The sequence below is a fragment of the Aspergillus ruber genome, assembly GCF_000600275.1.
Source record: "Aspergillus ruber CBS 135680 unplaced genomic scaffold scaffold00009, whole genome shotgun sequence".
NCBI classification, from domain to species: Eukaryota; Fungi; Ascomycota; class Eurotiomycetes; order Eurotiales; family Aspergillaceae; genus Aspergillus; species Aspergillus ruber.
This window is the reverse complement of record NW_024467305.1, coordinates 241,838-255,544: the sequence shown is the minus strand read 5'-3', so window position 1 is coordinate 255,544 and position 13,707 is coordinate 241,838. Positions and strand designations below refer to the sequence as shown.

Genomic DNA, 13,707 nt, shown 5'->3' with positions numbered 1-13,707 from the left:
TGGCTCCCGAGACCGTCCTTATCAAGGCGGAAGAGCTCGCGCGGCGCCGCATCTGCTGTGATTAACGTTCTCTCTACCTCTCATTATCGTTGATCAAGACTTGCCTTAACTATTTTGCTTGTATTTGGTTTCAAAAAAGAAGAAAGGAAGGAAGTTTGCTGCGCCCAACGAGCTGTCAGATCAGATATACAGGCCGTCGGATTGTACGTATCATCGTGTCTTTTTCTGTTTCTCTTTTTGTATTTTTTTTGTCCTTTTCTGGTTGGGAATTATTCGGAATCTTGCACTATCCTCAGACGCCCGTTCTGTTCTGTCCTTTTCTTTGTTTTGGCATAGACAATTTTCTCTTTTGCTAATGACAACCTGTGTCTGCAGACATGTACTTCCATTGATTCATCGAAGCAGAGAAGAATTCAGAGAAAAAAGAAGGATTGTTCATACTTGACTACCAAGCAATTAAACATTTGCCTTGAGATTTCGATCTTCACTTAAGCGCAATGGCTACTGAGGATGATAACTTCGATATTGACATCTATGGGGATGGTGGCGGTTATACTGCCAACGAGCCAGGAGATGCCAAGCATGATGACGCCGATATTATTCTAGACGCGCCGGATAATGCCCAGCAAGGCAACTCGCAGACGAATCAACAGCAAGCCGGTAATGCCGGAGATGCTATTGCGAATGGACAACAACATATCCCAAGTTCGGAGACCGTGAATCAGGACCAAACACCAAAAGAAACACCAGCTCCGCAGCAAGGTGTTAAACGACAAGAGGATCGCCCTACCGATCCCGACGCGACGACTGCTCTGCTCATTTCAGATTTGTTCTGGTGGACAACGGATGACGATATTCGTGGCTGGGTCAACGAGGCCGGTGTTGAAGATGAGCTCAAGGACGTAACGTTCAGTGAACACAAGGTAAACGGTAAAAGTAAAGGGTGGGTTTATCAATAGGCTCTTTGCAGGAAAATCACACTAACACAAAACAGACAAGCATTCATCGAATTCACCACAATCCAAGCAGCAACAGCTGCCAAACACAAAATTGAAACCGTCAACGCAACCGGCCAAACACCACGCAAGCACTCCCTCACCTACACAAGTCCCCACATGAACCCCTTCCGCACCCTCCCCAAAGACGCCCCCATGCGCAAAGACAATCAAGCCCGCTCAGCATCCGGCTTCAACACCCCAGCCCCGAACATGAACTTCGGCATGAATAATATGGGAGGCGGCGGAGGAGGGGGAGGGGGAGGAGGCTTCCGTGGCGGTCGCGGCGGCTTCAACAACCGTGGCAACATGAACAACAACATGGGCTTCAACCGCAATTTTCAGAACCCCATGGGCGGTTTTCAGGCTGCCCCCATGGTCGGCGGCTTCCAGCCAAACCCCATGGGCGGAATGCAGAACTACGGCTTCAATAACCGCGGGAACATGATGGGCGGTGGGATGCGCGGTGGTCCTGGCGGGATGCGCGGCCGTGGAGGTGCCATGGCGGGACCCAACATGATGGGTATGCCCGCTATGAATCCCATGGGTGGTATGGGAATGAACCCGATGGGTGGCGGGATGAACCCGATGATGGGCGGAATGGGTGGAAACATGGGTATGCAGGGTATGTTAAACCCCCTCGGAGCGCGTAAGGTTAGTATGAGTATCGCTAATGAGTATGCTGCCAGGACAAGGCGGTTTCCAAGGTCCCAATCCTGCTTTTAACCAGGGCTTCTCCTTCCCCAACCAGGGTGTAGGAGGAGACGGGGCATGGAATCCTCACGGCGCGAAGCGCAGTCGACAGGAGTAAACGCGAAACTTCTAATCTTGACCTAAACGCAGGAAAAAGCCCAACTCATCTTTGCCGTTATTGCTCACTGCTTGCGGACATTATTAGGACCGGATTTTATAGCACTTGTTATCTTTTTTACTGTTCCATATATCTCCGTGGTTTCGGATTGCCTAATTGTCATCTTTCTGTTACATTTCTAAAGGGTACACGGGAAACTTGGTCTTGTTTTTATTCGGATCTTTTTATTATCAGTTTTTTCTTTTTCAGGGTGTACTAGATGAATCAAATCTTGTTCCTGTCTTGTTTTGCGGGTGTCTGGTTGCTGCGTTTTTTTCTTTTTCTTTTCTTTTTTTTTTTTTTTTTTTTGGTGTGGCTCGCACCACGGTCAACTCAACTCCGTTCCATCCAATATTGTATCCATGACTGTAGTTCTCGAGCTGACCAGGTAAGAGGGTCAGAGTATAGTAAGGGTTTTTTTTTTTTTTTTTTTTTTTTTTTTTTTTTTTTTTATCAATTCTCTTCTTCCTGTAAAACGATTACGATTATCTTTTGTGGGCTGCATTGTTACTTTTAAAACTCTATAATTCAATTGCCATCTGGAATGGTTAATTGTGATTTTTCTAATTCCTATTTTAATCTAAACCAATCTAGAAACACTTCGACAAAACCAGGACCCAAGTGCCCTAATCTCACAAATCCCGCCAGTAATTCTGAAGTACTTCCAGATCTCGTCCCGTAAACCAAGCAGGCGTGAAGAAGAGGCCCAGAATGAGTAAATCACGCAAAAATAGCATGGAATTTCTCATCGAACTCGATCTTCAGCTCCCTGAACGCCTTCAGGACCTCTTTCGAGACCACTAGATTTTCTTCCTCCAGCTCCTCGGAATTATCACTTTCGGCCTCATCTTCTTCGGCATCACTGCCATCGTCCCAGTTATCGAGCAATTCGTCATCGTCTTCCTCGTCATCATTGAGTTTTCGGATAGGAGTGGGCTTGGACTTTGGCTTCGAAGACGACTTCTTAGTATCGACGGGTTCTTTCTTGGTTTGTTCGCTGCCAGATTCACCATCCCCCTCTTCGTCCTCTCCTCCATCATTGCCCTCTTCATCACCCACCCCCATCGGCTCCAAAACATTCCCTCTTTCATCAAAACTCGGATCAAGATACGATTCCAACGCCACAATACACGTTGCCAGAATTAGCGAAAAGTCGTTCAACAAAAACCACGCATCAGACCTCGAGATGTGATTTGCAACCTCGAGTGGCTGCAAATTTCCATGGCAGAAGAAATCGTACAAGTACGCGTTCAATGGTGGCATGCCGTTGTCTGGGTAGACACTCAGGTGAGGAATGACGCTTTCTTCGAGGAAAGCTTCGGAACGGACGGTACTGCAAAGATATCTGATGCTAATGAATTCGTCACTATGGCCTGAGAGGCCGACGAATGGGGAGCGATAGAGATTCGGGGATGAGGAGCCTAGGGTCTAGCTTAGGGGTTGGTTTCCGGTTCCGCCGACTGAGAGGCCTGTGAGAGGAAGGTTGGTTTCGGGCGTTTGGAGATGCTGGTCTATGTATGTTGAGACGTAGGCGGTGTATGTCTTGAGGATTTCGTCGTTGTGTTTGTGGATGACTTCGGCGGCTTCGGGTGGAATGTCGGGAAGCTTGACTGCAGATGGAGACCTGATATCTTCCTTGTTCTCGAGAAGTGTTTCGTATTTTTTTCTGAGAGTTTTGCGTCCGAAGAGGTGTGCCAGAACAATCATCAACGTTCTCAGTTTCTGTTTGGTATTCCCTCGGTTGGCACGGCATACAGTCTCGAAATATCCTTCGCGAAGGAGAGCATGGAACACGAAAGCGTTGTTCTCGGTGTAGTATAAGTGAGCAACACTGCGGGCGAGATAGATAGGCTCTCTGTGTCGTCCCAAAAGTTTCTGACGACGCAGATATTCGATAGAAAATCGGAGATGATGGAGCACCTTGTCCCTTGAATCCACACCATCCAGGCATAACCATGGCTGTGCAAGCAAAGAATTTATAGCTCGAACCGCATACGGTGGTTCATCAGAATTATGCAGAAGAATACACAGACGCAGCACCAGACTGGTTGTGATGGGGAAATGGCCATTCAGGTCGGGCAGTCGTGAACTTATCAATTGGTACGCCTTGGAGAAAGATATGCCATGGAAGATAACGTTTCCGAGAAGATCGAAGCCCCGACCTCCCGCTCTTCCTGATGCCTGACGGTAGTTCAGCGCTGTCAGGAAAAGGCTGTCGCCGCAGAAGATGACGGTCGAACAGGACATGTTGATACCCAGCGCGAGGGTCCCGGTAGCTACCACAACGCGTAGGAAACCTCGACGAAATAGGTGCTCGACCCTGCGAAAATCATTAGAACTTGAGGCGTAAAATATGACCTGACAGATTCCATTCACTTACAGATGACGGTATCGCCTGTTCAATCCCGCGTGATGAGCACCAATACCCCTTGTCAGAGCTTCGAGAAGGATAGGGTTGACATTGAATCTTTTCAGTTTGAAGATCTCGTCCTTGAGTTCCTCCCAGTCTTGTCCACGGATTCCGGCAAAGGAGAACTGTTCCAACGGCCTTTCAGGATCAAAACCATCGAAAGTATGCCGCTCATAATCAGCGGGATCCGGATTCGACTCGTCCGGTTTCCGTCCCTCTGCCACGCGAGCCTTCTTTTCCTTCAATGTCTGGTACTTTTGGTACTCTGTCATTCTCTTCTTCCAAGCTGGGCCATCTTTATATGCTGTCTCTGCATCGAGCAATCTCTTGAGTATGGACTCTGCAATTTGCTCGCAGGTCATTCGCTCGTAGTTGAAGAGCAATGCTGGCAATGCATTTTGTTGATGTAGGTTGACAAGGATTGGGAAGACGGAGGAGCACATATCGTCTTTTTCCATTGTAGCTGTTTTCTTAGGAGGTCGGTCGAATGAAGAGAATTTCGAGTCAAGCTCTTCCCGAACTTTGTTGAACGGCGATTGTGGATCCATCATCCAAGTAGCCAGGTGACTTTTGAGACGTCGTTCCCACTCAAAAACATCATTCCTCCGAATGGACGAAGACATGCACTTTTCTGGGCGGAGTGTTTCGGAGACGGGGAATTTAGCAGATGAATGCTTGACCATAGACTCCCAAAGAACGTAGCAGTCTCGAGGCTCGAGAGATAGGTCCTCTGTCATCTGACGCTGTGCATTATGAAATTTAGTCACAGGATGTATGGGATGCAGACCCTGTACATGCTCAAATTCGAGTAATCCCTTATGTTTAGCTCGAGAAAGCCCCTGGAAGTCGACCTTCTTTGGTGGAGTGTAGAAGTACTTCCTAAGATCCGAGTACCGCTGCCCATATTGGACAAGCTTCAAGTCAGTGCCTAGGGATTTCTGCGTCACAGATAGCCAGTCTGCAAACTCGGTTGGGTTGCCGACTGTCGCGGAGGGCAATGATATGGCACGGAGCGAGCAACAATAACTGTTCCCATACAAGTCCATCATCAGCTTGACCAATCGAGTGGATTTCATCGAAGACGATACACTTGACACGAGGGGCCCAAGTTTTGGCATTGACCGGTGACAGTAGCATCTTCAGAAGTTAGCCTGATGAAATTATTCAAAGAAGAGTAGTATTGAAAGGAACGTATCACTGGACTTACAATCTGAAGCATATGCGGAACAGTCACCAATATTTGACACTTTATCGGATCGTTGAACCGTATATCACGAGTATGAATCGCCCACACAGACTGCTCACTATTGCGAGGATACGTCTTCCTAAACCGCGCATGGATTTCCGCGGCAATCTGATTGACTAACGCTTTGGTTGGGGCAACATAGATCAACACTCCGGTATCATCCTCTTGGAGAACTTTGGAGATAGCATGGAAACTGGTAAAGGTTTTACCAGCACTTGTTGGTGCCACGACAAATATACTGTTGTTTTTGTCCAGTTCATCAAGGACATCACGCTGCCACTGATCCGGCTCAAACGAAACCCGTTCGTCTGGCTTTGCGCCAGTCTGACGATCCATAAAGGGACCGCAATGTAGCATCTGGAATTGTTAAAAGTTGAGCGGCGCACCTAGCTGCTCTGATTTGATTGACCCAGATTTGGGAGTAAATGACAGAGAACGACTTGGTAGGGTAGACGAAGAGTGTGGGACGTGTGGAATGTCCGGTACTTGCAGCTTTTTGCACAGACTTTGAAACTCTTGGTAGCATTGCAGAGTCATGCGAGCGACTTTCTGACAGAGAATTCGAACTTGGTTCCAGGTTTCTGTTGCCAATGCCACACGCTCTTCAGTCGCGCGTGAGCCTTGGTACTGGATAATCAGTAGCGACAGAAGATATAGTCGTGCTTCGGGTTCCAGAAAATTCCCTTTCCGGTTGTCGAGCTTCTCGATGTAGGACTGACACTCTTCAATCTGAAGACGGGGTGCCATGGCCTCTATTTCCCTGACTTTCTTCTTCCAGGAATCAACCCACGATGGCTCTTCTTTCGCTAATTTATTCTTCTCGTTCTCTTCAGCAATCTTTTTTCCTTTGGAAGACTTGGCAGCAATTTTTTCCTTGGGTTGTGCCTTGCGCAGTTCTGGAGAAAAACAGATTGCGGTTCAAGAGCATTTCCCTTGGCATTGGTGAGACTCTTTGCATATTTTTCCATGTCGCGAAAGCGGCGTTGGTTCCATATGTTTGGATTGCGCCACTTGGTATAGGGTTGCTGCGGTGGATTTATGAGACGTTTTGGGCCAAGTGGCTTCTTGTTGTGCCAATGCTTGTCGTCACGTATGGCGTTTTTGTACGTCTCTATATGTGAGTCATCGACTGCCACGCGAACACTTGCCAGATGGCTGTCGAAGACTTTGTGCTGGAAGGGCAGCAAGGCCATGCTGGCTTTTGAATCATTGGTAGGTTCTGTGATTTTGTTTTTGTCTCCAGACAAATGGTTGAATTGGCTGTGGGCAAATTCAGAGATATCTTGGTAGCACTTCAAGATCGTGCTATAGCTATAGCCGAACTGCTTGCTGAAATCGGCCTCTCTATCTGTCCAGGCAGTATTGAGAGCACACGAGCGAAGAACCCTGCCGTCAACAAGGTCATAGATGTCAATCTCCCAGTTGCATTTGGTAGCATCGTTCCACTCGAGACTCCGTAGAATTGCGCTTGCAGCCTGACAGAATCTATCCAGAAAAGCATTATGAGATCCCAGGTCGGGGTTCTCAGGGAATTACAGTCTTCGCTCATTCAGAGACAGAGACATGCCAGGTGAAAAAGAACCCTACCAGCCATGCACTTTGTTTCTTCGTCTGGGGTTTCCATGAGAAGACGCAAGAGCGCAGAAAGGCTAAGTGCTTCTCTCATCGACATGTTTAATTCCTGGTTGTCGCCGACAGAAATTGCCAGGCTCTGGAAACTCTGAGTACATTCGGAAAACGAATCTGGCTCATCCGTGGCCGCCACTGAGGTCGTGGCTGCGTCCTCTTCCACTATATTTCCCTCGGCCATTTCCGCAGGGGGTCTTAAGGAACTCGCCTGGATCACCTTCGTTATGACCTAGAATTCGATACACTTTCAATCAGCAATTGATTTCTCCAGTATCGCAACCAAAGCAAGCAGTGGGAAATCACGAACCTTAATATCTCTCCACTCAATCTCGTTGATAACCGCAACATCCAACCCCAGATCCATGATATTGGCAATAACCTTGAGCATCGGCTCAACAGACGGGACATTATGCCTCCGCAGCGCTCCATTATGACACATGGCAAAATAAACGCTGTAGGTTCGTATGTGCTGCTGAAACTCTTGGGAGTCTACAGCAGGGAACTGGTGGACTTGAACGTCGGGGTTCACCTTTTGGAGATACGTCTTCAGGTGCTGGTAGATGACTTCTCTTGCTAGCTTGTATTTTGAGCGGTAGATATCTTTGGATGCGGCGAGAGAAGAGAGGCCTCAGTTTTCTAGGAAGAGTGCGGATGAGCGTGTTTGCTTCGCAGGTTTAGAAGGAGAGCTGCGACTTACCGTCGAAGAAGATAACGTGGAAGTTGCATTTCGTAGACAATAGTTTCGACAGAAGTCTCTCAACCATGTAGACGGCATGAAGTAATTGGAATCCATCTGTATATCGGTTAGTTTGTACTCCATGATAGCTCCTGCTTTAACCTGTCGATCTTACCTTCAAAATCCAACGCAAAATCATCAAGACACTCCAAGACTAGAGAATCGCCTCTTAAGCAGAAAATTTCTCTTCCTGCGTAGTCGTTTACCAGGTCAAGATTCCTAGAATCGAGACTGCTATACTACCTTTCCATAGTTTCGCAAATCTTGCTTTAGAGAAGGCTGGCGGGGGAACTGTAAGACCGAAGAAAAGTAGGATATTGGAAGACGGAAGGAGTGAGGTGTAAGAAAAGTACGAGAGGGGTAGAAGTCAAGAACTTTTTTTCCCTTTTTTTTTTCTTCCCAGGTCTGATGGTACAAGTACTTGTAGGTTATTGATTGCAGTCTTGTAAACAATGGTATGTTCTATAGTAGTAATTTTACTATAATACCCAAATAATAAAAGCCGAACAAGAAGAATTCAGAGGCCCCACAAAAAAACCCCATTAAATGCATCCATAGCCATAGATAGTCATTTGATCCATAATATTAACCCTAGCATAAACAGCATTGTATGTCATGGTATGGAATCAAAGATATGATAAAAAACGATATAAAAGCCATAATAGGCATGATCACTGTAAACAAAAGCATAGCAGGTAAATCCGAAAGAAAGCAGTACATCATTATTCGTCGTTTCTCGTTACAAAACATATAAAGTAACCCTGAAAAAAAAACGCCGTTAGCTCAAAACTTAGAAGAATAGGGACCGCAAATTCATACCCAGTTTTATCATCAACATCACTCATGAATCACAATTGATTCCAAAAAGCGGGAGGCAGCAAGCCAGAATGCAGATGGCTTTTCGCTAGTCTCGCATTCAGCTAGAAAGGGCTCAATAAATTGCTTCAAGAGCCACTGGGGTTCAAGGACGATAGAGCCAACAGCAGGTTTTGGTAGCCAAGTGAGATTCGGTTTCGGATCCAAGACGGATATATCGACGTCTTCGGTCACTTCGGTCACTCGTCGAGAGCGTGCAGCAGCAGCGGACTGAAGCACAAGCAATTGCCTGATGATATTTGTTTTCTCTCGCAGCTTAGGACGCCGTTCGTTCTTGGCGATATGTGTCAAGGCTGAGGCTTCAGTTTGGGAACAAGCGTCTCTGGACTCGTGCGCGAGTGCTTGTTCGGCATGAGCTTGGTCTAGAGAAATATTGTCCAAGAACCTCGTTTCCGCTGGGGATGGTCTCCTCGTTTCGGAAACAGGGGGGTCAATGTTACTTGGTCGAGAACAGGGATTGGCTGACGGTAGTTCTCCAGTATGAAGCAAGCCGGAACCTGGAGATCGCGGCTCCGATTCTTCAAAGGAGAAAAACGGACTTTCCGCGTCAGAGCCTGGCGACAATGACATATCCGGGCTTGTGCCATTCTCAGGTGTCCCCTCTCCGCTAGTGTCATGGGCCTCCGCAACACAGCGAAAGTTGCAACCGGTGCCTGAAGCGCCAGTACCAAGAAAAGACAAAAACTGCGCTCCCATTCCCCCAGTAAAATGATCTTGAAATTCTTTATCGAAAATGTTTCCATCTCCGCCGCCCGAGCCACCGTTGTTGCCATTGTTGTTACCATGGTCACGACTTCCTCTCCTGCTCGAGAAATCGCTTTCCGTGGAAGGTATGCGACAATGATTGGCTATGCACTCAAACCATTCATTCCAAGAACTTACTGTTCTCGGACAACGCCAGCACGCCCTTGGAGTCGGCATTTGTACTCTTGAGGGCCCTGTCATGCCGGAGGAGAGCGTTGCTGACATGATGTGGCCTGTTGATCTCGACCGATGCTGCCTCATCTTGTCCTTTCGGTACAATTTGACTGTACAACCAGGTACATGGCAGCGATATTGATATCTAGGACAATGCTTGTCTTCCACGTGGCGCTTGAAAGTCCCTATACTTCGGTATACCCACTGTTTCTCTTCGGGGCATAGCAAGCAACGATATCGGTCAGGCTGGTTGGATATACTGGTAGAGGCAGGCGGCATAACAGCCAGACTCTGGGGCATGGTGTACGATCCGATGGTGGCTTCCACTCTGATCAAGCAGGTTTGGAGAAGACCTCTTACACGATGCAACTGGTCCGTGGTATATTGGAGCGAAAAATCATTGAATCTTAAGTCGAAGAATTGAAGCTCGTAGATAAGGTGATCTAATTGTGGGGACGGCGAATAGTTCGGGATCGAAGGCAAGGATGTAGGCTGCGAAACCTCGGCGAAAGAATCTCCTGCACTAAAAATGAAGTCGGATGGATTGGTAGATGTGCCATCGCTTCCTCGGCGACTTCCACCATAGCCTGAAAGGCCAGGAACCTGGAGGGAGGCACTGCTTCCGTTTGGGTTTGCTGCCATTAGGAGGCCTTAGAGGAAGGATAGCCGCTGGGAAGAAGTGCCGGGTCAGTTCAACCCGCATGGAAGGGAGTTATGAGAGCAAGAAAAGTAAGCAAAGCGGGGGAATCAAATGTCAAAAAAAATAATGCAAAAACAAGAGGCGGATGATGAGCAGAATAAGCAAATATAACGAAGAGAGAGGCACAAGGCTATGGAGAAGGCAGAACGAGAAGGGGGGGGGGAAGAAGGGAAATATCACAACCAAATCAAAGCACTAGCACGACCAGCTAGCAAAAACAAAAGAGAAGAAGAGACGACTAAATGGGTTTGTCACAAGGGACTATAAGAAATAACCGGAGAGGAGAAGATGTGCTGAGAATCTAAACGGCGCACGCTGGCTATATAGAGGCGACTTTCCCATCTATCACAGCCTCACTGAACACCGGGGCAGTGAAGGAGTAATCCGAAAAAAATAAAAAATCATTTGCGATAACTAGCTTGCCAGAGAAGGCAACGAGGCTCATGGTGAGGGTACTTTAGCCCGGAGAAGTCTTGACTAATCCTCTCAATGATTTGGACGGAAAGATGCCGCTTCCTTGTCGAATAAGACTGTCCGCTAGGAGGACTATTCTAAAGGGTCCCTATGTCATGCTCGACCCACTGGGGGAACTCCAAGCAGCCAGACCCGCTGGAACGAGCTAATACAAGGATCCGATCAACAAGGAAAAGAGGCGCCATGGCAGGAGCTTCATTATCCTTTGCTTGCTGCGCCGCGATGTTTTTTTTCCATGAAGAATACAATGTTAATGTTGAGGAATCCCTGGAAGCATTACTGTTGCCCTGAGCTCTTTTCGCCTTCACCCCATACATTCTTTGGGCAAATCCAGAACTCCGTCGCGAGCCGACTGCTTGAGAAATCACCCTCGGGCAGGGTAATAATGGTCATTGACGTCAATAGCGCGCTTTATGGGTGCTGTGTAAGAATATTCAGCGGGCTTCAAGTGAGAAAGCCCACGTATCCATATCTATTGCCCCGTGCTGTGCTCTTAATATAGAACACTAGTAGTGGAGGGTAGCTTTCACATCATGCACTAGTATATTCTCGAATATGGGTCTCTGATGCGGGTCGATGGCTTGAAAACAGACAACTGGGGTCGACTTTGGAAATGACCTATATATTCTAGCGTGTATACATATGCTCGGTGCAGTAAGAAAACGGACGCAGTTGCCTAGGAAAGTAGATAAATGTTGTTAGTACAGAGTACGTCATCAGACAAGAGTACTACCGAGGATATCGAGTTCATGTGCGAACCAGTGGAAAAACATCCAGAAAAGTGAGGCAAAGGCGGCGACGAGACGGGTCGGAGGGCAAAGGCTCGCAAAAGGATGCGGTGCTTATAGTTATGGAGGGTATCTGGCGAAGAAAAAGAATTTTAAGAGTACGGAGGACGCCGTTCTCCGGGTCCGTACCGGCCCGTATCCGAGGACGAACCAGATTTTCAATCTGGATTGGGACTAACTATTTCAAGCTCGCACTAGAAGATAATTATTTGTCAGTTTTGTGTACCCATGTGCGGAGTACTTGCAGCTCAATTGCCGCTCGTTTTACCTTAATAACCTATATTTACCATATTCCCTCTCTCGTGACTACTGGGATGAAACAGGGGACATGTCCTAACGAGTCACATTAACGAATTCATCCAACTGCTATTTCTGCCCGCTATTCATAAAAATCACGGCAAATAAGAAGATGCCTAATGGATTGGTTCAGTGTCAAGTATCATGTATTGAATACAATATTTCAACAACTCTTACAGCGCTCATCAGTGTCGCACTCAATCTTATCTGCGGCAACTAGTCCAAATCAGTACTAGTGTACAACCTTATCTCAGAGTCTTGAATAATGAATGCTTGTATGGCTCCAGTTATGATTCAATCCTTGAGAGAAGGAATGAATAAGAGGAAATGTAAAATAAAATCAAGGTTCAGCAAATCAACAAATCAATGAAGCTCTGATCGCGCATAAGCCACACATCGCGCCACCCATGGCTAGATGCCAAGACGAATGACGAATGGTTCGCAAGGCAAACGGCCCACTACAGGTGTACTTGGACTCCTCGGAGAGAATTGAAGAAAAAGAAAGCATAGCTTCCCCGCCAGTGTTAGTCGCCGAAGTCGGGGTTTAATTGTTGATAATCCAACGATCTACTCTGTGCTTCGGAGAAAAAAAAAGGAGACGGGTTCTTGGCTATTGTGCTCATGTATTCTGCTATGATTTACATATAGATGCAGGCACGGAACGCAAAGAATGTTCCATTATTCGGACCAGTTCGAGAATCATCTGTCAGGTTGATATTGACTTATGTCGATCAAAGAAGACAACAGGTAAGACTCATATTGCAAAACTCAAGTCTTTCGAAACGCAGCAGTTGGCAAAATCTATGTTTGCATCAAATAGCATCACTTGTACAAAGAGGAATCATCGATAAACCCGAAACCGAAGAATCACAATGCTCATTCGTCCCAATTCCCAAGTATTAGTCAAGCCCAAAATATCCCTGTCCAACGCCCAAACCCATCGAAAACCGAAACCAGTACATCATTATTGCGCCCATGCTGTATGCTGAAGATATCGAACAACGACAGTTGTCAAATATGCGAGAGGATTGAGGATTGGTGAAGCAATCGTCGCAAGATATATATCACTTCTTGTCCATCATAGCTGGCGACCATGGCATGTCTTTTCGGTCCTCATTTATGAAGACATCCAGCATATGAGACGTGTTTTTCGACGACGGCGGCTGCCGGGGTATTTCTGGGACTCTGGGGTTGATGGGGGATGAAATGTCGCGCTTGGAGTCACGCTTGGTTTCCTCGTTGGCCCATTCGCCGATGTGTCGGAGATCTCTGTTGGAATTCATTTTGAACCGTATAGGCTTTGGAGAGAAGATCGTAGATGAAGCAAGAAAACGATGTGTTATTTAGTTAAACAGTAGAGTACGGACAGTTGGAAACAGTACGGTTGGTCAATGACCAGCTCTATGGGGAAGGGGGCGAAGGTATGAAGAACTGGATATGATTGAAAATAGACTGGGCCGTAGAGGGTTACCTGACTTTTATATATGATCAGAGTGCAATCACCTGGTAAAACTTCCAACAGGGCAAAAAGAGGGTGTCATTGCAAAAGCCCATCCAGACTGCAGTGCCCGGAAATTCCCAACTTGAAGAGGTAAAAAAGAGGTGAAGGAATGATACCGCCAGATTTGCCCGACTCTGGTTTGTCCATGGCCTCTTCCTGCAAAGTAGGCGCAGAGGATGGGCAGCTGGGTCATGGTTATTTTGCCTTGAAGCCACAGTATATAGGCTTGGCATTTTGGAAAATGAGTCCATAGCAAGCAAGCAGTACTCGGTCATCTCTCGTCCCAC

The 13,707-nt window shown here is 47.0% G+C and overlaps 4 protein-coding genes across 4 annotated transcripts; 1 reads left to right on the top strand and 3 right to left on the bottom strand.

Annotated features, from left to right (window-relative positions):
• Nucleotides 1–497: 497 nt before the first annotated feature.
• On the top strand, nucleotides 498–1,806 carry EURHEDRAFT_453790 (RNA-binding protein; the record flags this gene model as incomplete). Its single annotated transcript, XM_040784151.1, has 3 exons — nucleotides 498–943; nucleotides 995–1,620; nucleotides 1,685–1,806. The coding sequence occupies 3 exons, from the start codon at nucleotides 498–500 to the stop codon at nucleotides 1,804–1,806; spliced, it is 1,194 nt and encodes a 397-aa protein (XP_040639826.1).
• A 759-nt stretch (nucleotides 1,807–2,565) lies between these two features.
• On the bottom strand, nucleotides 2,566–8,483 carry EURHEDRAFT_514555 (putative DEAD/DEAH box helicase; the record flags this gene model as incomplete). Its single annotated transcript, XM_040786278.1, has 12 exons — nucleotides 2,566–3,273; nucleotides 3,307–4,165; nucleotides 4,226–5,213; nucleotides 5,239–5,392; nucleotides 5,463–5,858; nucleotides 5,970–6,328; nucleotides 6,358–7,024; nucleotides 7,084–7,359; nucleotides 7,438–7,757; nucleotides 7,828–7,923; nucleotides 7,982–8,105; nucleotides 8,457–8,483. The coding sequence occupies 12 exons, from the start codon at nucleotides 8,481–8,483 to the stop codon at nucleotides 2,566–2,568; spliced, it is 4,974 nt and encodes a 1,657-aa protein (XP_040639825.1).
• Nucleotides 8,304–10,588, bottom strand: EURHEDRAFT_411287 (putative C2H2 zinc finger domain protein). The gene is made up of 3 exons (XM_040781575.1): nucleotides 10,544–10,588; nucleotides 8,686–10,329; nucleotides 8,304–8,627 (listed from the first exon to the last, which is right to left on the bottom strand). The coding sequence occupies exon 2, from the start codon at nucleotides 10,300–10,302 to the stop codon at nucleotides 8,704–8,706; it is 1,599 nt and encodes a 532-aa protein (XP_040639824.1). The 5' UTR covers nucleotides 10,303–10,329; nucleotides 10,544–10,588; the 3' UTR covers nucleotides 8,304–8,627; nucleotides 8,686–8,703.
• Nucleotides 10,589–12,903: 2,315 nt separating this feature from the next.
• Nucleotides 12,904–13,305, bottom strand: EURHEDRAFT_362477 (uncharacterized protein). Its single transcript, XM_040778494.1, has one exon. The coding sequence runs from the start codon at nucleotides 13,200–13,202 to the stop codon at nucleotides 12,984–12,986; it is 219 nt and encodes a 72-aa protein (XP_040639823.1). The 5' UTR covers nucleotides 13,203–13,305; the 3' UTR covers nucleotides 12,904–12,983.
• Nucleotides 13,306–13,707: the final 402 nt, after the last annotated feature.